Source organism: Corylus avellana, chromosome ca1 (assembly GCF_901000735.1).
Source record: "Corylus avellana chromosome ca1, CavTom2PMs-1.0".
Classification (NCBI taxonomy): Eukaryota; Viridiplantae; Streptophyta; class Magnoliopsida; order Fagales; family Betulaceae; genus Corylus; species Corylus avellana.
In genome coordinates, this window is record NC_081541.1 from 9,541,958 (window position 1) to 9,565,783 (window position 23,826).

Consider the following 23,826-nt stretch of genomic DNA (forward strand, 5'->3'; position numbering starts at 1 on the left):
TGCTTGCTATTGGGTCCATAGCCCAAGTGTGCCCCTTAGCCTTGTTTTAACAACCGCTTTTATATAGCCCTTTAGAGAGAACCGAGTCATTTTTTGACATTTTTTTTACTATTTGATTATTTTTCTTGTACTGTAATTTTCATTTTGGATTTGTTGTTGAAAAACCTATTCATTTCTCAATATTTTGATCCAATATAACCTTTTTTTCCCAATTTACTTAAAAAAAATATATATTGAGATATATTACAAAAGAAAGCTAATAAAAGCTAACATATGTATGTGATGATGTTTTTAAAGTATATTAAAATTTGTAATTTGTAATTCAACATCGTGCCTAAGTGGCCACCATTAGCATCTCTGTTACGTACCCCGACCTCATTTCATGAGGCCAATAAACAAACATCCTTTTACACATGTGAATTGATGGGTTATCACACCTACAAATATCAGCTAAAAAAGTGAATTTTCTATTTTCTAAGGTGGAAGCTGGGATGTCATTATCAGGGTAGCATGTAATGTAGTGAAAGGAGTAAGTATCAACTCCTCCTCCCACACTCATTCCTATGTTATGTTAGGTCCTGTATCCCTTTAATTTTTCTAGAGGAATTTTCTGCTTTCTATCTAAAACCCAGTTCAGATTCTCAACGTTAAAAGTTAAAAAGTCAATTGTATGAAAGGTCTAGAGTCAGAAACACGTTATGCTTTCTTCTCACAAGGAAGTTTCTAAGACTCTCCAGCGTTGAACACCTTAAAATATAGTAGAAGTTGGTCACCCACATAACCGACCTTCCAAAATAAATTTTCCTTGTATGCTTAGCAGCTCCAGAAGAATTCCAGGCAGCCAGATTTAAACACCTAAAGTTCTAAGCTGCTGCCAAGTACCTAGAGAACCCGTTAGGAAGTAGGAGGAGTTGTTCACCCACAAAGCCCATTTTTTTCATTTGTCTCTTTCTTCCTTGATTTCCCTACAAAAGCCATACATGCCTCCCCTCAATCCACCAAACTAAGCATCTTACCAATTCACAGGCACTTCCAGCACATACTTGAGAGCATAAGATGGCGGCATACGGAAAAATGGAGACAAGTCTGGTCCTAGTCCTAGTGACGATGCTCTGGGCAGGAGTTGCAGCTCAGTCGAGTTGTACAAGTGTGATCATCAGCATGTCACCATGCTTAAACTATATTACCGGCAACTCCTCGACCCCGTCTTCAGGATGTTGCACACAGCTTGCCAGCGTTGTCCGTTCACAACCACAGTGCTTGTGTGAGGTTCTTAATGGTGGCGGCTCATCGCTGGGGATCAACGTCAACCAAACTCAGGCTCTTGCCCTACCTGGTGCTTGTAATGTTCAGACCCCACCCCTCAGCCGCTGTAATGGTAAGAATGCATATCAAAGTCCTCACTTAATTTTTTGCCTTGAGGATATATGCAAAGATCCAATATTGTAGCAAAAATGAGCTAAAAAATCTAAGGTGACATTCAGTCAAAAATCATTTACATCTCTGCTTAGTGCTAACTTGTACCTCGTGAATATGATGGCAGCTGCTTCATCACCAGCCGACTCTCCTGCAGGAACACCAGACTCTTCAAATACAACTCCTTCAGGTACAAACTGCTTCATCGTTTGCTCAACTCACGATTAGTCAAAGCTGCATAATACAGACCAGATTTTGGTTTCAACAAAATCAAACCTTACAAAGAACAAGTCTCTTTATCTTTTGCTTATCAACGAGACCTCAAAGTTAAATGATTTATTTATGTACGCCATTCAGTGGTTTAAACTGTTCATGTTGGTATTCAAATGTGTAGGAAGCGGATCTAAAACCGTGCCATCAACAGACGGTACATCAGCAGGAAGTTCCATCAAGTTGTCAATTTCTCATCTCTTCTTCCTTCTTTGTGCGGCAACATTTGCTTCGACCATCACAGCATACTAGCTTCGACCTTCACAGCACTGCATTTCTACCTAGTTTTGATTGATTGTCATTGTATTCTATGTTTATTATTAGATTGTGTGGTTCATGTATATTTATTGGTTGTGACCCCGTCAGGGGTTAATATGGTTTTGTATTACTGAGGAGACATCTTGATCTCTTTCCTTCTCAATAAAGATGGCTTTCTGGATTATGATTTATCCACTGGGAAATTAAGGCAACATCTAGAAATCATGCAATATCACTTTGAGATTAAACAATAATCAATTCAGCAATAAGATAGTAAAACCGACCAAATCGAAAGGCAGGACTTCCTATTAAGTTCCTTCACTGAGAACATTTAACAATCTTTCATATTTTTTGCATGCCACTATGCACATCAAGATAAACTCACATTGATACAAAAGATTCAAAAATCTACAGTCTGTAATCTGAACTTATTAGATCCATCAAAATATCAACACAATTAGCAGCTGGCACAAACTTCTGACATTGAGGTTTAACAAAGGAAAATTAGTGCCGATAATGAATGACTCTTTATTTTTGATAATGAATGACTCTTTATAAACGCTGCAAATGGCCTAATCATCATTCAATGATGTTTACAAATATCACATTAGTTGTATCGTCACTACACATGTTTCATTATCTAAACACTATCACATATGCACAAACGGTAAAATATATGATAAGTAAACGTATGAACAAGAAGATGCTTTCTTTAAACCCAAGTAATATACAAATGCCGGAAAAAGATGCAAGAATGAGACCAGCAATGGCCAAGGAACCTGCCCCCTAAATTAGTTAAAATTGCAAACAACTAATAGGAAATAAAACAAGCTTATTCACTGAAAATGGGAAGAAAAAAAAGTATTTCTCAATTGTGTCAACTAATCAATCATTGGTGGAGAACTTCCATGGGCAACTATGTTGCTTTAACCAAGGTTCCAGAAAGTATGCACACATGTTCATTCATCTAAGATATTTTTTGGTCCAAATACGAAGCAAGTCTAAAAGCTTTGTCTATAATCAATGATAAGCATTCCACTGTTCAAGAAAGATTGATTGAGGGTCACTCACCCGCGTTGTTCCCAAGTCAGTCGAACAATTTTAATAATCCATTATGAAGTGAAATGAGTAGGTCCGTTGTAGTCGATATCATAGTATATTTGCTTGTAAAACAAAAAATCTGTCTAGCAGGTCCAGCATATAAACATTCAGGCAAGAAGAGGCTTTGTGTGGGAGTTTGCAAGTACAAAGAGGCAAATGCAAAGGGCCAAAAGACCCCTCTCTGATTAATCAGCCCAGATCTGCCTACCCCAATTTCTATCAAATATGTCTATCCCTTTGACTACTGTGAGAACGCTGCAGTTATGCTTTTCTAATCAAGGATCAAAGATTGGAAGCAGTCTTTGTAGTCAATCAATTGATTAGTGTAAGGATCCGAGTTCTACTCCAGACTGCTCAAATATATAATTTATTTTTGTAGTTCAGAAATTGAAACCCAGTTACTGAAGTTGTGGATCATTTAGATTGATTTATCTTTACTTTAAACCATAACAGAGAAGGAGAAGAACAAAGCAGGCAACAGTAATAACCATATCCCAAAGATTCAGATATGCTTAGCTTCTGAGCAATTAGCTTTTGAGCAAACCTAAAGAAGATTGTACAGATAATATGACAAAACCTTACAAGGGCGGTCTATTCAAGAATTCCTATCCTCCCATCTAAGCTACACGTCAAAATACCATAATCTTGACTATGACTTGCTCTTTTTTTTTCTTTTTTTTGATAAGTTATGACTTGCTAATTGATACTCTTGGTCAAAAAGGTCCTGAAAATATACACCCCTACAGCTAGATGAAGTTGCCCAACTACTCAAGAACAAATCAAAGTTGAGCCCAGCATTGCTTCAACTTGATTTGTTAAAAGACTATAGAAACATCCTACCACCCAGCTGCACAGAAGTTGTTTCTGAGAAGCTTGTGCATTTATCATCCCTAGTCTCAGATCTCCCATTATGTATGAATTCCAAAATATTGAAAGCATAATCAAATCAAGCTCTGGGCAATTTTGGCCTTTGCTAATCAAGTAAATTTGCATGAACTAGGCTTGAGGTCAACTCATTGTATTGGCAAATGAGGCTTGAATAAGCCTCTCATGAAGCAACGCAAGAGTATATCTTGAGAATATTAACAATAAAGATGTTCTTAATATATTCAAACATCATAACTAGATCTAAAGTTACATTGAGTATGCGGGTCTAAGAGATCACAAACATCAGAAACATTCATACAGCTTATCTAGAAAGCCGGCGAGCATCAAGAATGTGACCGTGACCGCACAAATTCTTCTAGTCTGTCCCACACCTCCAGGGCTGCAGTCCTGTCTTGGTGTCGCTTATTCTTGCTGATCTGCACATATGAAATGCACGTCACATTGAATGCTAAAAAAGCAAAGAAATCAAAGAAAAAGTTACAGAGATAATCAATCCCATATGACAATCCCAAGCTTTAACATAAACAACATCAAAAGAACAAACCAGCTCAAGTGAAACAATACCCACCGAGATGATCTTTACGTTCCACTGCTTCACATTCTTCGCGGACTCCACACTGTCATCTTCGAAACGCATAAAAAATCCTATAACTGCATACAATTCAACACATACATTATCCCAATCGGTCCTAACATAGTTCAGAAAGCGCACACAATTCAAGACAAAAAGACTAAATTCTTAAATCCAAACAAATATATCTTAATTCTACCATCCATCTTAAACTCAGTTTACCAGAAAATCAACAAACTCACTCTTATTGAAAATCTCGACATGGTCCTTGAATGGCCAGTCCTTGAACTGCCACTCCTTCCCCAACACGAAAACCGCCACGACCCGATCCCAGTCCTCTGGCTTGAGAGCTGAGGGCTTGTCCCTGACCTCGTAGGCCGTCACCACCCTATCCCTGCTGAACTTCTTCTGCACCGTCACGCAATCCGGCTTGGCCCCCTTCATCTGCTTCACCCTCACGTCCGTGGGAATGAACACTCCGTCCTCCAAGAACTCCTTCACATTGTAGATCGTTAATAGCGTCTGGAACGCGCTCGGCACCAGGATTATTGGCACCCCCTCCCCGATCTTGGTCCCCTTCAGATGCATCTTCGGCTTCGGCGTCGCGTCGTAGGCTGACTCGTCCCCGTATCGCGTCTCCTCCGAACCCATCAGCCTGCTCTTCGCCACCAGCCCATCCTTCCTCTGCTGCGAATCCATTCTCTGCCGCTCCTCCTCGCGCTTCGTCGAAGCCACCAGCACGCTGTAGAAGTCCCTCTGCTTGCACTCCAGCAGCGACTCCCGGTCCTTCAGAGGCCGCTCCATCGCTCTGATCATCGTCATCACCGACGGCAGATCCACATCCTGAGGTTTTCCCGCACGGGCGTCGTTGATCGCGTTGAGATTTGGGGCCAGGGAATCGGAGGCTACAAGGGAGGAAGAAAGGGGCAAATCGGGGAATTTGGCGCTGGAGTTGGTGTTAACGTTGTTGGGGGGAACGAGGAACTCGATGGCGTCGGAGGAGGAGACCTTCCCTTGGAGATACTCGAGCAGAGGCTTGCGGTCGGGCAAAGTGACGGCGGGGATTCCCTGCGGGCGGGCCTTCTGGAGGTACTCTATGTGCTTCAACTGGTGGTTCCTCACGAAGAAGACCAGGGTCTCCAGGGTGTAGAGGCTGCCCTGCTTCGACCGGTAGGCCGTCTCCGCCGAGCATGGGAACGAGTACTCCAAGCCGAATCGGAACTCATCGTTCACCCGCACGATCCGGTCCAGCTCGCCCCGGATGGTGTAGTCGCGCAGGGCCGAGAGCGGGTCCATGTGCGAGCCACCGAGCGAGAGTCAGAGTCGGTCTTAGTGGGTGGACAAGAGCTGAGTGAGCGATAATACAGCGGAGAGAGACGGACTTGTTGATTGGGAAAATATTTCCAGGCTAAGGTAATTTTCAGGCCAACACTGCGGAGAGGAGAGGCCTGGTTGCGAGGGTACTTTTTCCATTCGAGGGTTAATTACTTTTCGGCTGATGCCAAGCATAAGCACATTTTCCGGTAACTTTGGTACGGTACATTTATTAAGGTCCGTTTGGGATTTTTACCGTTTACGTTCTATAAAACCATTTGGGATTGATGTTCTATAAAACCGTATGATTGACAATCCGTTTTTAATCTTGATTAGAACTCGACCAGTGATTACAAAAACGAGTTTGTGATTGTAAAAATATACTTGATTATTAAGTGACACATTTCATTCTTTAAATTAAAACTCGCAAGCCTATCTCGTTTAAAGCTCAACCCAACTCAATTAAGGGTCGTGTGCATAACACATACATACACATACACATATATACACATATACTTGCTTAATGTTAACTAACATATTATGTTATTAGCTAGTTGGTTAATATACACTAACTTAATATTACGAAGCAACTAACTAACTAGGTAAGCATAGTTAAGCAGTTAACTATAGTCTATAAACAAAAATGTATATATATACTATTACCTATAGACTTTAGTTATATAGTATATTGTATAATATGTCATATATAGTTACATGTTATATATTTATACTATACATAAATGTATAAAAGTTGTTCACAAACTCGGATTTGAATTTCACTTGGATTATACATTAAAAAAATTGAATAGCCGAACTTGAGCTCGAACTCGGGCAAGCTTCCAACAAACCGAGTTTGAACGTATATTTCATAGCTTGCCTTGAATAGGCATCCTCATAAACGAGAAAATATTAAAATTTTAAAGCCTGGCTCAATTACGGCTTTAATTGACACAAATTAAGTATTTTATGCCCTTCAATGAAACGTTAATACATCAGTCTAGAGGTCTCAAGGGGTAACTCAATCGGTTGTAAACCACACCTCATGAAGCGGACTAGTTCCAATCCATCTTCTCCCCCTTCCCTTGTGTGGACTTGACAAAAAAAAAAAGAAAAAATCAGTCTAAAACAAAAATATCAAATGTTATCAAAATACTAAATCAAACGCCATTGCCACCACTGAAAATCTCCATTGCCACTGCCCAACCCGAACCCACTACCACTGCGAGGCCAAATGCCGCTGCCACCACCCTGGCTGAAATTTGTTTACCAAAAGAAAAATATTATCAATTTTGGTGTAAAATTAGACCAAATTCATTTAGGAACAATTTTTTCTAAGCCATATGGGAACGAGTTTATTAGTGTACTTATCTTTTGGACTCCTTTTAAAGGGGCGAGGGGCCAAACTAAATTTTTTTTGGCTCAAAGATGTACATTGAAATATATTTATATAGAATCATTCAAAACTATGGATGGCCATGGCTAGTTTGTGACAATTAAAATTACTATTAGATAAAATTACAAATAAAAATACATATAATATTTAATAGTAAATTTTATTACCACGTCAGAAATAGTGAGCACTCGAGAATACATATAACATTTTTTATTCTTCAAAGCCCACTTGCCCAACCTTGTCTCCAACCTTGCCCGGATTATGTTCGTCTCAAGTCGAAAGTCCCACACCGTTAAAGAGAGAGAAGGGGATTGAAAAAGTGGACAATAAAAGAAAGAATCAGAACAAGGCTTAAGCATACCTTTCTCGGCCTTTTGGCTAAGATCAAGTGTAGTATCTGTTCTTATCAGTTTAATATCTGATACGTGGCCCAATGGGCCACACGATATTAAATTTATTTTTCTGGGGGGAGAGCCCACCACAGTAGCTTGCTACTGGGCCTCTCGTGCGTCGCCCATGCGTTGCACTAAAGCATCGGCCTGGCGCACCCCACCCAAACGGAAACCAAAGATTTCTTCTTCTTCAACAATGGAGATTGATCTTTCAAAAATCGCACTCCGTCCGTATAAAATCTCCGATGCGGATGACTTCTTGATGTACGCTGGCGACGATAGAGTCACACGGTTCACACGGTGGAACACCTTCACATCCAAGGAAGATTCACTTGCCTACATAAACGACTACTGCATCCCGCACCCTTATTGTAGATCCATATGCATAGCTGACCGTTCGATCGGATTTATTATCGTCGTGCCGGGATCCGGTGATGACAGCTGCAGGGCAGACGTTGGGTACGCCTTAGCTGCGGAGTACTGGGGAAAAGGTATAACAGGTAGAGCAGTGAAGATGGGCATCGCTGAAGGGCTAAAAGAGTTCCCAGAAGTGGTCAGGTTTCAAGCTCTGGTTGAGTTGGAGAACAAGGCCTCCCAGAGGGTCTTGGAGAAGCTTGGGTTCCTCAGGGAAGGTGTGATGAGGAAGTATATCTTTAACAAAGGGCAGAGCAGGGATATTGTGATGTACAGTCTTTTGTCTACCGATCCCAATATTCCTTGAATTGTAATTCCTCTTCTCCATCCGGTTAGTTAAATTCAAGTAATATGCCGTTCAAATAAATTAGATAATATTTAGTTAGTTATAGTAGTGATTCTAAAAAAATATTTTTGTTTTTTCAATTTGAGAACGAACAAAAATACCTTTCACTATAAAAAATAAAATAGAGAACATCCTAATTCTTTTTCCACGCTGCCTTGATAATTTGTTTATTTGATATAATATTATGAAATTAACAAGAAAAGAGTCATAGAAAAGATGTGGTGTATCAAACTTTGTTATTCAACAGCAAATAGAAAAAGAAAAAAAAAAAAAGTAAGACTATGAGATGGTGGAATTAATTTAATAGTATTATGGGTGGAATATGTTTTTAAATAGTGTCACGTCAATATACTATATTCCGACTAGTTGCAATGGATGGGCTACTCCAAAATATTCCATGGTTCAAAAATGTATTTCCAGCTTGGAATGATAATGGCTGATTTGTCTGCTACCTTTCAACGATTTTAGTTAAAGTACTGATTAAATAATAATTATTTTTTATCAATATAAACTTTTAAAATAAACGATGATTTAATATAATATTATAATCAGATGTTAAGATAAATGATAATTTAACACTATCGTATTATTTTCCTTAGAAAAAAAAAATGTATCATTTTCCTTAAAAAAGAAGAAGAAGAAGGTATTTCCCGTCTTAAGACAAAATTTCCAGCTTGGAATGATAATGGCCGATTTGTCTGTTACCTAGCAAGTTCAATGTACTTTCATGTGCAGTTTTGATGAGCATGTGTTATTATGGTCATATTTAAATAAGATGCATGATAAAAATATAATTTTTTAGCACAATTTTAGCTTAATTTTTCTCTTTTTTTTAAAAAAAAAACAAAATAATAATAAAAAATTCTGAAGCAATAACATACTATATAGCCATTTTTTTATTTGGTATTTAAAAAAAAAAATACCAAATAAAAAAATGACTGATGTTATTGCTTCAGAATTTTTTTTTTTTTTTTTTTTTTTAATGAACACATAAGAGAAAAATTGAGCCAAAATTGTGTCTTTATCACTTCTCTTTAAATAAAATAGTCCATCACTTTCGATTAAAGTATTAATTAAATTATTAAATTACTTTTTTTATCGACTTAAAACTTTTATAATAAATAATAATTTTACATGATAGCAAGATAAAAAATTAAAATAAATAATGATTTAACAGTCCCTCGTACCATTTTCCTTGAAAAAAAAAAAAAAGAAAAAGAAAAAAAAGGGAAAAGAAGTAGAAAGTACCCACCAACATCAACATCATTTGACCGGCCGGGTTGTCAATAATGTATACCATAATTGACCAAGCTCTGTAACATTCTTGGCCATTACATAAAGCTTCACCTTATGCACCAAGTACATTTTCAAATTCAGTACGCAAGTTCAATGGATTCTTCACGAATTTCCCTCCGTCCATTCAAGCTCTCTGACGTTGATGACTTCCTGAAATGGGCTAGCGATGACAGAGTAACGCGCTATCTTAGATGGAACATCACCTCCAGGGAAGAAGCATTGACATACCTTGAGAAGGTTGCCATACCCCACCCTTGGCGTCGATCAATATGTTTGGATGACCGTTCGATTGGCTACATTTCCATCCGGCCAGAATCCAGGGACAACCGATGCAGAGCGCACATTGGCTATGCTCTGGCAAAGGATTACTGGGGGCAAGGCATAGTCACAATAGCATTGAAGATGGCAATCTCTGGAGTTTTCACAGAATTTCCAGATTTGGTGAGGGTTGAAGCTTTGGTAGAGGTAGAAAATAAGGGGTCTCAAAGGGTGCTAGAAAAGGTTGGGTTTCTGAGAGAAGGGTTGTTAAGAAAGTATGGATTTTGCAAAGGAGAAATTAGAGACATGTTTATGTATAGCTTCCTAATAACTGATAATATGTTGTGAGTGGATTGGATTCCGAATGATTATGATCATAAGCAATGCTATTAATCTTAATATTAATATGTTCCTTTCGCTCCTTTTTTTCCCCATTGATTGAATTTTTAATTTGTGGAACACGAGTTTAGTTAAATGCCAACATAATATCCATGATAGTCTGATAGACTCGTGAAATCTGTGGTTGAAGTCAACAAAATCCACATTCCCAGAATCTCTGCTCCATATATGAAATTCTGTAAAGCAAAAGTTTTTGTTTTCTTGAAGTTATTATGGCCACTTGCAAAAGTCTGACGGTCTTGTCCCACATCGAAAAAGGCAGAGGAGAGCTCAAACGGGGCATTATACAAAAAAACATGTCTCATGATTTAAACTTGAGTAATGATTCACAGCACGCTGGGCATACATAACTGTTTATATTCAGCGTTCTGTTTATCATTACCCTAATTAAACTCATACCTTTTTAATATCTGATATGGGCCACACGATATTAAATTTATTTTTCTTTGGGGAAGGCTCACCACGTAGCTTGCTACTGGAGCCCTCGTTCGTCGCCTATGCGTTGCACCAAAGCATCGGCCTAGCGCACCCCACCCAACTCATAATTAAGGTTAATTTATGGCATAAATCCCATTTGTTTTTCACTTCTACCAAAGTAGGACCCTGGTTTTGTCCCACATTGGAAAAGCTAGGCAAGAAGGAAGCTAAGACATTGCACAAAAGTATTGAAAATAAATTTAAAATAACAAAAGCCTTGATAATTAAAATTTGTACAAATATTCAGGTTTTGGGATCAGTAGAGAGAAGACTAAACATAACCATGTCTCTAGTTTTCCCCTTCTGAAAAATATACTTTCTCAGAACACCTTCCCTCTGGAACCCAGCCTTCTCCAGCACCCTTTGGGAGCCCACGTTTTCAACATCAACCAGAGCTTCAAGTCTCTCCAAGTGTGGCCACTCGCTAAATATAGTATTAGCCACCAGTTTCACTGCCCTAGTTGCAACCCCTTTGCCCCAGTAGTTGGAGCCCAAAACATACCCAAGCTCACCTCTGCACTTATTGCCCGAATTTTCGGCCACTGAAATGGCACCAATTGGCCGGCTGTCAAGGCAAATTGCCCTGAACCATGGGTGGGGAATAACCTTGGTCTTGATAAACTCTATGCCATCTTCTTTACAAGTGTAGGGTTCCCATGAGCAAAAACGAGTCACTTTATCATCTGTAGCCCACACCATGAGATGGTCTATGTCAGAGAGATCCAATGGCCGAAGAGTGATCTCACTGAATCCATTTCCACCTTCTTTTCCTTCTGATTTGCAAGAACTTCCTTCCATTTGTACTTCTTGATTACAATTGTCTATTAAGGAAAGACCTAGTTGGAAAGTGGCTAGGGTATTGGCCTTTTATATCTGTTGAAAAATGACCACAAGAAGTTGCCTGGATATCAGGTAAGATAGTTGTGGTGGGCAAGATTGCAATTGCAAAACTAATAAATGCTTATAGCCGCCTTGGTTGACTGGTTTTCCAAGTGTATTGCTACAACCGTCAAAAGACTTATGCTGTCATTGTATCCTGAAAAAAATGTTTGTTATAACCCAGTGCATAATATTGTTAGAGACAAATAGGCTATGTTTGGCAACAGGCCAGGCTGGCACTGTAGCTGGAACGGCACTGTTCCAGCTACAGTGCCAGCAGCAAAAATTGACTGTTTGCTTATTTATTTATTTATTTATTTTTTAAAGCCAGCCACCCCTTTCTCATCATTTTTTCTTTTTTTTAATATTTTACTTAAAAAAAAAAAAAAAAAAAATTAAGCAAAAAGTCAATTTTTGCTGTTGGCACTGTAGCTGGAACAGTGCCGTTCTAGCTACAGTGTCGGCCCGGCCTGTTGCCAAACATAGCCATACTTTTTTAAGAAAAGTGACTTTGTATCTTAGGAGCATTTATTTTTCTATTTTAACATTTTTTTCTAAACATTCTCCGCCAGCGGCCTCCTTGTCCTCCGACAAGCAGTTATATGACCAAGTTGTGTTACGACTCTAACGTTTATCCAGGTTACATTATTCATTTTGTATCTAGCAATCTAGTTGAAGGGCGTGCTCCTTTGGTTAACAACTCAATTAATGATCACACCTATACAATTGGATACTAGCTCACTGATGGTTGATATATATATATATATATATATCATTCGTGGACAATATTCGAAAAACAATTTTTGCTACAGCTCAAGAGTTAGCAAAAATGGATATAGAGCGAATATTTGGAATGCTTTGTAACTGTGCATGAACCTGCACGGTCTTACTACCTTGAAACGTTTAAAGAGATTATAATAGCGAGCATAATATAATTGTTGAAGATGAGTAAGATTTATACGTTGGAGCATATGGCTTTGTTTATAAACAAATCAATGATAGTCCCCTCGAACCACCGTCAAACGAGCATACACCTAAACTTGTGGGCTTAATACAAAATCATCTTCACATTAAAGACAGAAACCCATTCCCTGCTCCAATCAAACCTCGTCAAGCAATATTTATGGCAAATACATAGCTAATTTTAAGAACTTGAACTTTTTAATTTTGTATGATCACACTGTCTACGTATGCTAGTCTTCAATCAATTTTCAATTTTGTAAGTTACCATCAATTAAATACAAATCAGCGCTTCTTTACAGGATATCGAGAACTAATCAACAACAAATTATGCATCTAAAAATGATTGTTTGCAGTCCTCATCTGTGACCAACATAATATGGACAACATCTGCTTAAAACGAACTTGTCATTACTACTTTCCCATAATCAAATACCTATACACAATTAGAATAGAACCTTAGAAAAGTATATTATCATCACTAGATACCAAAGAAACAGAAAGTACTTAACAAACACAACAAAATCCTTGTGCAAAACAAGATGTCATGATTAATTCACTTAAATAAATACATTCCAATGCTGATGACTATTTACTCCTACGCTTCTCAAGGATTTCCACTCGACGTAAATGAATATATTCTTGCTGCATTGGAGACAAGTTACTTGTATCCATCATCATAATTTCCCATTCCTCTTTCCTTTGTTCTCTTTCCTCTTTCCTTTGTTCAATCTCAAGCTTTTGTTTTTCAACAAGAATAACCTCTTCCTTTACCGTATAAATCTGTTCATTTCTCTCCTCATATGATATCATCTTCCCTTCCTTTAATTTACTCAAAGCATCCATAGTATTCGAAGTAGGAGAATCTTTGCTCTTTCGTTTTCTCTCTCTATCTTCTGAGGTCTTCTTGCCTAGTGGTTTCTCAAAGTCTACAAACACATTTTCAACATCGTTGTCTTCCCATAAATGTATCGCCTCCGGAGTAGAAGGAGAACTTGTACCAATTGATTTTCTTCTAGATTTCATTTGAACCATACGTGAGTTCCATTTTGGCACCTTCCTCAACATGTTCCAACAATGATCAAATTGAAATGTTATCTTTTCGAATTTTCTATACAAAGCCTTCGCCTCATCAATCTGGAAAAATAATAATAATAATAATAATAATAATAATAATAATAATAAAATTACACAGATTGAAAATAATTAGAATCTTGAAACTAATTAGTGGTTCATTTACACTATTAGTAACAATCCATTTATACCTTGTCCTGGTCACTAACACCACTTGGATTTTTCGATTCAACTTGTGCTAAGTACTCACAGAACTTGTTGGTGCTAAGTTGGATGGTTGACCACCGATTTGATAAAGAATGCATAGAACGTTCAATCATGGTTTCTTTGTTGTGTTCATGGTAGTTCTCTGAAATTCTTTCCCAAAATGTCTTGGGTTTTTTATTATTCCCTTGAATTAGATCAATGTCACTATTGAGCCAAGCCGTTACTAGTATAATGTCTTCTTCAATGGAGAAGTTTCTACCCCGTTGAGATTTCTTAGTAGTGGATCCCAGGCTAGCTTGGGGAAGAGTTTCATTGTAGCCTTGTTCCCCCACTTGTACGAGCATAGTGGAGAAAGGGCCTTCACTCATTTGTGAACCCATCTTGTAAGAGCATAGTGAACCAAAAACATTACAATGCAGAAACCATATACAAGAACATTCAAAATTATATACAACAGTCAACCAGTACAATAAAACTAACAGAGATTAAACCATAATGAGTTGAAAGTTGGGTGGATAACTCATAATCAGTAGCACCGGATTTTGATTTTTTTCCCCTCTTAATTTGCAAAATGATACTTGAAATCAATTAAAAGAAGGAAATTTTGGGTGCATGTAGAGTCAACAAGACAAAATTGTGTTGATTCACCACTCCACATAGAAATTTGTATGACATCATAGTTAACCTTTGATAACACTCACATGGTGGATGAAAACTTATTGGATTAAATTTTACATTTCTAAAATCAATAGAAGCAGAAAGGACACACAAAATTATTCATAAATTAAATGCAACAAACAACACTATACCCGTTCAACTAATCAGTAATCAAATATCATGTTAATTAAGTGCAATAAGAGATACAGGGTCAACTGGCTACTGTATATGAATTCAATATACATTGTGCCATAGATCTGCACAAACCTTGAAACTTCCAAGTTATCTATAACACCAATACTCAGTTTTCCAAACCATTTAGAATTCATACTACTATACAAACCTTTTGATTTTAAAGACAAGCTAAGAAAAGAATTTTTTGGCGAGAAAAACAACCACAAGTGAGCCTTGCAGAACAATATATATGTTTTGAGAAAATTGTTCGAAACCAAAGCAACAAAAAACAGAAAAGCCAACTGCAATTTCATTTCTACTAGTCAATTTTCTCAGTATCCAAACTAGCGTTCTAAAAAATACACTCCACAACTCGAATTCCTTTTTTATTTTTTTATTTTTTTAATTAACTCAAATTCCAATTAACGAGTTAATTATGCCCAAAACCCACAAAAACTACCAAAAAAAAAAATCTATAAAGTATTCAAAACCCACGAATTCTTGGACAAAAATTGAGAATCCGAAACCAAAGACAGCAATAATTGTTGATTTTCTACAATGTCCAGAACTTATTTTCCTATCCTAAGGAATACCCAGAAGTTCAACAAAGAAATGTTATCAAGTACCTTAATACACGCAATTCTTCCTTTCATGGCATGATGCTATTGGCCTCTGGACAAGTGAATTTTATAAGCAACCCTTTATTGGAAGAAAATGGGTGGGAAGAAAGAGGAAAAATCTAGATACATCATTGCACTAATTAGATACCATCTAGGGGAAGACGTAAAATAAAAAGGAACAAAAACTAGAATAGGGTTGGTCAGAAATATTTCTCGCAAAAATAAGGCTCCTTCAAGAGTGGTTCTTTGTGTGGACGACGGCATTAGGAAAGATTTTAATGTTGGATAACCTGAGGAAGATGAATGTTAAAGTGGTGGATTAGTGTTGCATGTGTAAGAGGAGTGAGGAGACCATAGATGATCTTCTTCTCTACTATAAAGAAGTGGCTAGAGAATTGTTGGGTTTTGGTGTAGAGTAGTCATGCTTAGAAGGGTGGTGAAGTTGTTAGCTACCTGGAAAGGTCAATTGGAAAGTAGCATTTTAAAGGCTTGGAGGATAGCTCCTCTATGCTTAATGTGGTGCATTTGGAGAGAGCAAAACACATGGAGCTTTGAAGTTTGTGAGACACCAGTGTTAGAGTTAAGAACATATATGTTCAAATCTCTTTATGCTTGGTCAGCGGTATACAATAGTCCTCGTTTTTCTTGTTTTACTAACTTTCTAGACTTGTGTTCTTCTTTTTCTCCCTATTTGGGGGGTCTCTTTCTTGAAGCCCATCAGAAACCCCACATTAAATCTAGGGAATCCAGGTAAGCTTCCTGTTCTGATTATGGAGGTGAACATAACTCCCCAGAGGAATAAAACCGTCTGGCCTACTGACAGCTCTGAGAGAATATTTTTCTGACAGTCAAAAAGTTTGATCCATGTGTCTCATATATTCTTGACAGAATATTTTCAAAAGGTAGCAGGTCTAAAAAAAATTAAGCATTAGCTGAAAGCATTCAAGTAATCATGCCTCATCTAAACCACTAAGGTTGTCAATGGCACATAGCCCGTTAGAAGTTGCCCTACAGTAAATCTCTATTGAATGCAAAGCACTTTGCAAGATTACAAGGGCATTACCTTTCATATCTCGACCACCCACAAAATGCAAAATCTCAAAGATTACTGCATAACAAACAAATGAAAATCTTCCACAATTACAGCTATAATATTTAGGCGAACAACAATAATAGTCATAATAACAATAACAATGGAGAAAAACACTAACCTGAGATGAGGAACTGCTGCATGTTTTCTCATGCGATGTGCTTGGTAAACCAGAAATGGTGTCGCTTTGACCCTCCATTGATGAACGGCCTACTGGTATTTTTTTTTTTTTTCCAACACATTGAACAAGATGCAATGAGTTAACCAAATTTAAAAAATTTTAAAAATAATAAAAAAGGACAAAAACTAAAAAAAAAAAAATTAATTTGTTGTCTTCGTCAGATGAAATGCAGTTCATTGCACAAACAAGCAGCAGCCAGAAAAGAAAAACAAGCCAAGAAATTCAACCAATCAAAACTTGACCGGGATTTCACATCCAATCAGCTAATAATAATTTTTGCAGCTTTTCGATCAAGAACCACGTAATTAGAAAGCAAAGAGAAGAGTGCCCCTGGGAAAATCCCACTGCGTAAAATCACGTACCGAAAGACCGTTTCGAATAAAATTCTGCAGCCAAAACTTTTATATTTCCTTTCTTTTATAACTGGAACACTGTGTTTAAGAACCAACCCCCCCAAAAAAAAAAATGGAGATGGGGCCTTTGCCGCACGAGTGAGAGAGACAGAGCGAGAGAGAGAGAGAGATAGGGCTTTTTGTGAAATAAGGAAGGCAACGTTGTGCGGTAGGTCGTCGAGCGAACGGCATGTGTTCCAACTTCCAAGTCTTTCTTTACTATTGTCGTTTAACATAAAATACATCTTAGCATAAAAAAAGAATACATGGAAACTAGGTTGTTTTTGTTGTTTTTATGTTTTTTACAAATGCAATTTTTGTCCTTCAACTTCGATTTATGTTATGTTATTAGAAAAGTTAGTTTATGTTATTAGAAAAGTTTACAAAATCTGCTAATGCGCCACGTCAACACCATTATGAATGTAACACATGTTACTTACAATAAAAAATTACTAAAAAACATTCTAATTCCTTTCTTTCAATTTTTATGGTAATGGACTCTTCCTTGATCCAAAAGGCTTTTAAGTTTGGATGATTAGAAATTGGTTCTATCCCTAGTGTCAAGTATTATTGGGCTATAATATGAGGAAAAGAACCCTAGCAATCCCATTGAAAAAGCTAGTCTAATGATTTTATTGAACAAAATTATTGTGGGATACGGTCCCTTGTGCAACTACACCATTTTACAAACTTACAAGTGAGCCTAGGCCCTAGGGATACTACATTTGTGTTTATTTATCTTTAGGGAAGAAGGTTAATATGATATTAGGGGTTTTTATTTTTATTTTTTTTTTATGATGGAGAACTTCTGGACCCATGCAAATCGCCTCTTCCATATAGATCGGGTTAGATTCCAATTTCGTCAGCAGGCGTAATCTTAAACCTTAAACCCAATAAAGATGTCACCAAGACTAAGACTTTTATCACTTTAGCCAACCCTTTGAGATTAGTAAGAATAACATTTGCCACATAGACACATACCGGACCAACCCCCCTTCCCAAAGTCATTGTTCCGTTTCAAACTCTGCACAAATTTCAAACTTGGATAAGGAGAGAGGCATGCCTCAGTCCTAAAAAGCATTAGCAAACAAGTCCTATTTTCTTCAAGATAATCGTTGTAATAGACTTTGTAAATGACAAGATCAAGAACATTTCACAGCATTTCAACAGAATTTTCAACAATGTTTTATGCAGGAGGAGGGTGCCTTGCGATTCACAAATCACAGACATTAATTCAACTGTGTACAAAAAATATTCATGCTTGGGGTTGGGGATCAGTAGAAAGAAGACTAAACATCACCATGTCTCTGGTTTTCCCCTTCGAACGAAAATACTTTCTCAGAGCACCTTCCCTCTGGAACCCAGCCTTCTGCAGCACCCTCTGGGAGCCCACATTTTCCACATCAACAAAACCTTCAAGTCTCTCCAGCTGTGGAAACTCACTAAATATAGTATTAGCCACCATTTTCACAGCCTGCGTTGCAATTCCTCTGCCCCAGTACTTGAAGCCCAAAGCATAGCCAATCTCACCTCTGCACTCGTCGACTCCTGTCTTTGGGGTCACTGAAATGGACCCAATTGGCCGGTTGTCAAGGCAAATTGCCCTGAACCATGGGTGAGGGATAATCTTGTTCTTCATCATGTCTATGCCAGCTTCTTTGCTAGTGTAGGTTTCCCATGAGCAAAAGCGACTCACTTTATCATCTGCAGCCCACACCATGAAATGGTCTATGTCAGAAAGATCCAATGGCCGAAGAGTGATCTCACTCAATTCATTGCCACCTTCTTTCCCGTCCGATTTGCAAGAACCTCCTTCCATTTGTACTTCTTGATTAAGATTATCTAGCAATGGTTTCTTTTGCGTCTACTTAAGGAAAAAATGAACCACAACAAAAAGTTGCCCGGAGATAATGCATACAATAAAGGAGTAATTGGCAGCCCCTTTTGTAAAAGGACTAAGGTCAAGCTTCTTAGGCCGGGCGCTGAACAAGGGGCATGCCTTCTGATGGAATTGGGTGATGATACAGAATAGCCGGTGTGCATGAACAGTCATGCACGCCCGGCTTTTTTTTTTTTTTAATTATTATAATAATAAAATATTATATTTTAATATTTTAAAATATCACATCAGCACGCCCGGCGTGATGTTTAACATCACCCCAATCGAAGCTAGAAGGTCAATGTTTCTGTATCACTTTGATTATGGGTGAGAGTTTGTTACGTGTAGTCATTGTTAGGTAGTGGGTCTGTTATGAAGTATTGTCAATTAGGTTATTTAGTTCATTAATGTTTTATAGTTATTTTATTATTTTAATATTGTTGTGTGGGTAGAACTCTTATGTTATGTTTATCTCTTTTATTTTGTTATTTGTTATTTGAGTAGGATTAGATTTTCCTATTTTAAATAGAAGTCCTATCTCATGTGGGACTTTATTTTCTATTGTCTTTAAATACTGCATTATTTATGAATAAGAAAATCAATCAAGTAAATTATTCAAACCTTGTGTTTGTAGGAGTTGAGAGCACCTCGAATTGCTCATTGAAGGTTTAAAGTAGAAGAATGCCAAAGAAAAATGAACGAGTTGTTTGGCAGATTCGAGAGCACTTTAGCTGAAATAAAAAATGAACGCCTACGTGAGCAGCAACAAACGATGTTGCGGGTGCAAAAGCCGCATGCCCCACACCGCCACTACCACCACGACAATGCCAAAACTCAGCCGTCATGTTCAAAAATCCGACCACACCACCATCATCACATCGAAGTTCTACCACCAAAAATTCATCAACACAATTCAGTCCACCATCAAATACAATTTCACCAGGTTCTCATTTCACAACAGAGACAATAAATTTGGTGATCAATGCAACCTGGTTTTGTGGTTCACCAGAAAAAAGAAAAAGAAGATTGCCTTCTTTGTTTGGTTTAGAAAAAAAAAAAAAAAAAAAAAAACGGTGTGTCAAAGGAGAAGGAAAAAGATTTTCACCGACCTTGAGAACAAGGTTGATTCAAAGAGGGATGGAATGTTACATGTAGTCATTGTTAGGTAGTGGGTCTGTTATGAAGTATTATCAATTAGGTAATTTAGTTCATTAATGTTTTATACTTGTTTTATTATTTTAATATTGTTGTGTGGGTAAGACTCTTATGTTATGTTTATCTCTTTTATCTTGTTATTTGTTATTTAGGTAGGATTAGATTTCCCTATTTTAAATGGAAGTCCTATCTCATATGGGACTCTATTTTCTATTGTCTTTAAATACTGCATTATTTATGAATAAGAAAATCAATCAAAACCTTGTGTTTGCAGGAGTTGAGAGCACCTCGAATTGTTCATAGGAAGTTTAGGATTCCTCGAAAATCCTATAGGAGGTTCAGGATTCCTCAAAAATCCTACCATATCAATTTTTCTACTTAGTTCTCATCACATTACGTAAGCACGTAACAGAGTTACTATAAGATTAGCCGCTCTTGTTGAAATTTGTAATGAACTGTGGAGAGAAAATCTACATTGTTGCTATTGTTCACTTGATTGCGTACAACACAAAAGATTTATTTGGAAAATTGGGATCAAAACTAACGTAGATCAAGAATTTTATATTCTAACATCCTTTTAAACTCAAAGTGTAAGTTTAAGTTTGAAATTAAAAAAAAACAAAAAAAAAATTGATTTTTTTATTCTTCTTTTTCTTTTAAGACTTTTTTTCTTTGGGCAGTTTTTTTTTAGGGGAGGGGGGAGAGCAGATCCAGTGTGGCAAGAATAAAAAATTGCGAGTTCATCGTAGAAGACGGTGAACGGCCATCATACACAGTGGCAAATAGTAGTGGCCAGAAATGGTAGTAGGAGGTAGCTATCGGGAAGTAGTCGGATGGTGGCAAGAAGGAGGTCGAAAATTGTGGTAATTTAATATATGTCGAAAATTCAAATTATGACTCTTTTATCATTTATTTTCAATTAAAATAATTGAAGTGTTGTCTGGTCCCACACGTAAAGGAAAGTGCTAAAATATAAATTAAATTATTAAATTTATAATTTCATATCAACTTAAAGTTTTAAAATAATCGATGATTTAACCGCTGATTTTCAAATACAAGTTCAAAAATCGCACCAGAATAAGTCATTTTTCTTTTGTGGCATTCAAAGTCATATGGAGACCTAGAATTTCCACCATCTAATGTTTTCCTTGAGACTAGCGTACAAGCCAAGTCATAAGACTACTAAATTCTATTTATCATTACCATCCGGATGAATAACAAGAGTTCATTCATTGGTTCCAGTAACATTTCCCTTTATTAATTGTTTTGATAAGTTTGACATAATCTTGATACTCCTGGTAAAAAGTTTGGTGCCCTTAACATTTCTCGAAGCAACTATTGCGTGTCCCAATCTTGCACCTTTCTTCCTCTTCCTCTTCAGAGCTTGTATGCCCATCAATTTTTTTGCCCCTCGAGTTGTCCACAACTTTGAGAAAAATCAGCATTTCAATGGGAGTAGTCTTCTGCAGCTGCAAAATTGCAAAGGAAACACTAAGGCAATTTCCATAAGATGTAAAATAGCAGTGGAGCTTTATAAAGATTGATTTGGCAAAATGAACGTTTTAAAGCTTGGTTAAGATAAAATGCATTAGTCCATGTTAAGGAACCAGGATTGCATATGTTCTTCCAAAGAAGATGTCAGCAATTTTTATAGCCTCATTGCAGTCTCCAAAGTGAGATTATTGTAAGCAATTCTTCATTTCAAGGCACAGAATGTAAGAGCATCCCCATTGAGCTATTTAAATTTGACTTTTCTTTAAAAAAAAACTTACAAAAAGAGTCATTTAACAAACTCTTTACTTTTTTTTTTTTTTTTTCTAATCAGAAAAAGGTTGGAGGGGGAGGCCGATTCTGGCTATTCTACCTGGCGTGACCATGGTAAAAAGTAAAAGTTATTTAGTCTTTTAATCTTATATATTCATTTTTCTTTTATCTCTCATCCATCGAGAAGAAAAAAAAAAATTAAAAAAAGAAAAGAAAATAATAATATTTAACTAAAGTAGATGAAAATATAAAGAATTTAATATTTGGTTCATTTTAAAGTGATTCTTCAAATTTAAAAAAATAAATTTTTTTTTTACAAATTTAAATTTTATTTGAAGAGTTCAATATAAATACTCTAACACCTTGGTTGAAAAAACAAGAAGCCTACCTAGAGAGTACAAAAACTAGGGGCAGACTTAAAAGAGGACAAAAACTAGCATGGGGTTGGTAAAAAGTATATCCTTAAGACCCATCAGAATCCCACACAGAATTGAGGGAATCCCTGCAGGTTTTCTGTTCTGATTTTAACTCCCAGAGGAGTAAACTTCTTGTTTAAACTTGATGCCTTTTTTCTTGAAGATTACGGACTTTAGGTATGTGTCATTATTGACTGGTCAAGTCCATTGTATTTTCATGAACATTGAACTTACAATGTATCTAGAATATACATGCTACTCCACGTCCTAGGAAGATGCAAAGGCAGTTAATGTAGGTGCATTCTAGAATATGTAGACTCCACCTATAAAAACCCAGCTTAGGCCCTAGGGTGCCTCTTGTATATAAGCCAAAAACAAATTAATCTCTAGTCAACAAGAATTCAAAGAGAAATACTCCAAGAAAATAAATCTTCTCCTTTCAATACTAGTCCTCTACTTCCACTTTTTTCACCCTTCCTAAACCATCTAGGGCACTATCTACGACTAGAAAAACAAGAATCAAGAAGTAGCTCTAGTGAAGATGGGAAAAAGTAGAAACTTTCCCATAAATATACAAGAAAGGCATTAAGAATCAAGCTCAAGGAAGAAAAGAACAAGTAAAGAAATATTAGGAGCTATAGCTAATAAGTTTTTACTGCATGTTGTAATCAGTAATTTATATATCTTCCACTAATTCCTTCACCCATAAGCCCTATGCCCCCTCTCATAGCAAGGCATGCTCTTGAAACTAGATAAGCTTATTCTTGTTTTTGGTGATTAACCTATTTCAAAGCAGTCTACCCTTCTAGGTGCTCAACCCACCCGATTTATAGGGCTCCTCTCATTCTCTTCTAAACGTGATTTCTTAACAGTCATTCTAACTTTTTAACAGCCTGACCTTATTTATAATTGTCGTATTTTTTTCTCTCATTTAGAACATTTTCTCTACCGTCACTTCTATTTTTTTCTAAAAAAAACTCAAAAAATTAAGTAAGAAAAAACTTCTTCGCTTATCATATGATTTATTGGCAACGTTTAAAGGTGATTTCTTAATGGTCATTTTAACTTTTCAGCCGCATGACCTTATTCATAATTGTCGTATTTTTTTCTCTCATTTAGAACATTTTCTCTACCATCACTTCTATTTTTTCCTAAAAAACTCAAAAAATTAAGAAAAAACTTTTTCGCTTATCATATGATTTATTGGGTCGTTGCGAGATCTTTCTAATTGTATTTCCGTACTTTTTAAAAATTATTTTTTAAATTTTCTCTCCTTCCCTAGGCTTGTTTAGGTTTTGCCTGAACAAAAAAAAAAAAAAAAAAAGGGGGTCAAAGACGTGACCACAGACTGTTGGTGGCATTTATATATGTACTTTCTTCGGGCAATGCGGTGTCCTTATGCCTCATAGACAACGACAAATCCAACGGACCAACATGGTGTTTTTCATTTTTCACGCTTTTGCAAGTTGCATCGTATTCCCACCGCCATTACTTCTTTTTCTCAAAAATCTGTTAAATGTCTTCTTCGTCTTCTTGATTAATTAATCGGAATAATTTTTCTTTTTTATTTTTTTAAAAAAAGAAG

At 36.8% G+C, this 23,826-nt stretch overlaps 7 protein-coding genes and 1 non-coding gene across 10 annotated transcripts; 4 read left to right on the forward strand and 4 right to left on the reverse strand.

Moving 5' to 3' along the window:
* The first annotated feature begins 471 nt into the window (after nt 1–471).
* LOC132190272 (non-specific lipid transfer protein GPI-anchored 5) lies at nt 472–2,227 on the forward strand. Its single transcript, XM_059605213.1, has 3 exons — nt 472–1,378; nt 1,544–1,606; nt 1,811–2,227. The coding sequence occupies exons 1-3, from the start codon at nt 1,057–1,059 to the stop codon at nt 1,936–1,938; spliced, it is 513 nt and encodes a 170-aa protein (XP_059461196.1). The 5' UTR covers nt 472–1,056; the 3' UTR covers nt 1,939–2,227.
* Nucleotides 2,228–4,047: 1,820 nt separating this feature from the next.
* On the reverse strand, nt 4,048–5,995 carry LOC132190261 (protein CDC73 homolog). Its single transcript, XM_059605202.1, has 3 exons — nt 4,747–5,995; nt 4,502–4,584; nt 4,048–4,349 (listed from the first exon to the last, which is right to left on the reverse strand). Exons 1-3 carry the CDS (start codon nt 5,798–5,800, stop codon nt 4,257–4,259), a joined length of 1,230 nt encoding a protein of 409 aa, XP_059461185.1. The 5' UTR covers nt 5,801–5,995; the 3' UTR covers nt 4,048–4,256.
* A 1,409-nt stretch (nt 5,996–7,404) lies between these two features.
* Nucleotides 7,405–8,363, forward strand: LOC132164775 (uncharacterized). Its single transcript, XM_059575335.1, has one exon. The coding sequence runs from the start codon at nt 7,728–7,730 to the stop codon at nt 8,322–8,324; it is 597 nt and encodes a 198-aa protein (XP_059431318.1). The 5' UTR covers nt 7,405–7,727; the 3' UTR covers nt 8,325–8,363.
* LOC132168261 (U2 spliceosomal RNA) lies at nt 7,569–7,764 on the forward strand. Its single transcript, XR_009438784.1, has one exon. It is a non-coding gene; the product is annotated as a U2 spliceosomal RNA (small nuclear RNA).
* Nucleotides 8,364–9,642: 1,279 nt separating the features above from the next.
* LOC132168059 (uncharacterized) lies at nt 9,643–10,265 on the forward strand. Its single transcript, XM_059579129.1, has one exon. The coding sequence runs from the start codon at nt 9,714–9,716 to the stop codon at nt 10,263–10,265; it is 552 nt and encodes a 183-aa protein (XP_059435112.1). The 5' UTR covers nt 9,643–9,713.
* Nucleotides 10,266–10,988: 723 nt separating this feature from the next.
* LOC132167429 (uncharacterized) lies at nt 10,989–11,710 on the reverse strand. The gene has a single exon (XM_059578397.1). The coding sequence runs from the start codon at nt 11,589–11,591 to the stop codon at nt 11,037–11,039; it is 555 nt and encodes a 184-aa protein (XP_059434380.1). The 5' UTR covers nt 11,592–11,710; the 3' UTR covers nt 10,989–11,036.
* A 1,338-nt stretch (nt 11,711–13,048) lies between these two features.
* On the reverse strand, nt 13,049–17,127 carry LOC132174754 (glutathione S-transferase T3-like). 3 transcript variants are annotated; one of them, XM_059586440.1, is made up of 5 exons: nt 16,998–17,127; nt 16,576–16,667; nt 16,428–16,472; nt 13,898–14,293; nt 13,049–13,769 (listed from the first exon to the last, which is right to left on the reverse strand). In XM_059586440.1, exons 4-5 carry the CDS (start codon nt 14,291–14,293, stop codon nt 13,221–13,223), a joined length of 945 nt encoding a protein of 314 aa, XP_059442423.1. In that variant the 5' UTR covers nt 16,428–16,472; nt 16,576–16,667; nt 16,998–17,127; the 3' UTR covers nt 13,049–13,220. The 3 variants fall into 3 exon arrangements, with proteins under 3 accessions (XP_059442423.1, XP_059442405.1, XP_059442413.1); XM_059586422.1 differs by lacking the exon at nt 16,428–16,472; XM_059586430.1 differs by having other exon boundaries at nt 13,898–16,472.
* A 1,155-nt stretch (nt 17,128–18,282) lies between these two features.
* LOC132177407 (uncharacterized) lies at nt 18,283–18,867 on the reverse strand. The gene has a single exon (XM_059589747.1). The coding sequence runs from the start codon at nt 18,844–18,846 to the stop codon at nt 18,283–18,285; it is 564 nt and encodes a 187-aa protein (XP_059445730.1). The 5' UTR covers nt 18,847–18,867.
* Between the last annotated feature and the right edge of the window lie 4,959 nt (nt 18,868–23,826).

Coding starts and splice junctions, on each gene's coding strand:
- LOC132190272 (XM_059605213.1), top strand. CDS start 1,057: ATGGCGGCATACGGAAAAATGGAGACAAGTCTGGTCCTAGTCCTAGTG. Junction 1,379..1,543: donor ACCCCTCAGCCGCTGTAATG/GTAAGAATGCAT, acceptor ATATGATGGCAG/CTGCTTCATCACCAGCCGAC. Junction 1,607..1,810: donor TTCAAATACAACTCCTTCAG/GTACAAACTGCT, acceptor TCAAATGTGTAG/GAAGCGGATCTAAAACCGTG.
- LOC132190261 (XM_059605202.1), bottom strand. CDS start 5,800: ATGGACCCGCTCTCGGCCCTGCGCGACTACACCATCCGGGGCGAGCTG. Junction 4,585..4,746: donor TGTCGAGATTTTCAATAAGA/GTGAGTTTGTTG, acceptor AATTGTATGCAG/TTATAGGATTTTTTATGCGT. Junction 4,350..4,501: donor GGAACGTAAAGATCATCTCG/GTGGGTATTGTT, acceptor TCATATGTGCAG/ATCAGCAAGAATAAGCGACA.
- LOC132164775 (XM_059575335.1), top strand. CDS start 7,728: ATGCGTTGCACTAAAGCATCGGCCTGGCGCACCCCACCCAAACGGAAA.
- LOC132168059 (XM_059579129.1), top strand. CDS start 9,714: ATGCACCAAGTACATTTTCAAATTCAGTACGCAAGTTCAATGGATTCT.
- LOC132167429 (XM_059578397.1), bottom strand. CDS start 11,591: ATGGAAGGAAGTTCTTGCAAATCAGAAGGAAAAGAAGGTGGAAATGGA.
- LOC132174754 (XM_059586422.1), bottom strand. CDS start 16,653: ATGGAGGGTCAAAGCGACACCATTTCTGGTTTACCAAGCACATCGCAT. Junction 14,294..16,575: donor GCAGCAGTTCCTCATCTCAG/GTTAGTGTTTTT, acceptor TGCTCTTACAAG/ATGGGTTCACAAATGAGTGA. Junction 13,770..13,897: donor GTGTTAGTGACCAGGACAAG/GTATAAATGGAT, acceptor TTATTTTTCCAG/ATTGATGAGGCGAAGGCTTT.
- LOC132177407 (XM_059589747.1), bottom strand. CDS start 18,846: ATGGAAGGAGGTTCTTGCAAATCGGACGGGAAAGAAGGTGGCAATGAA.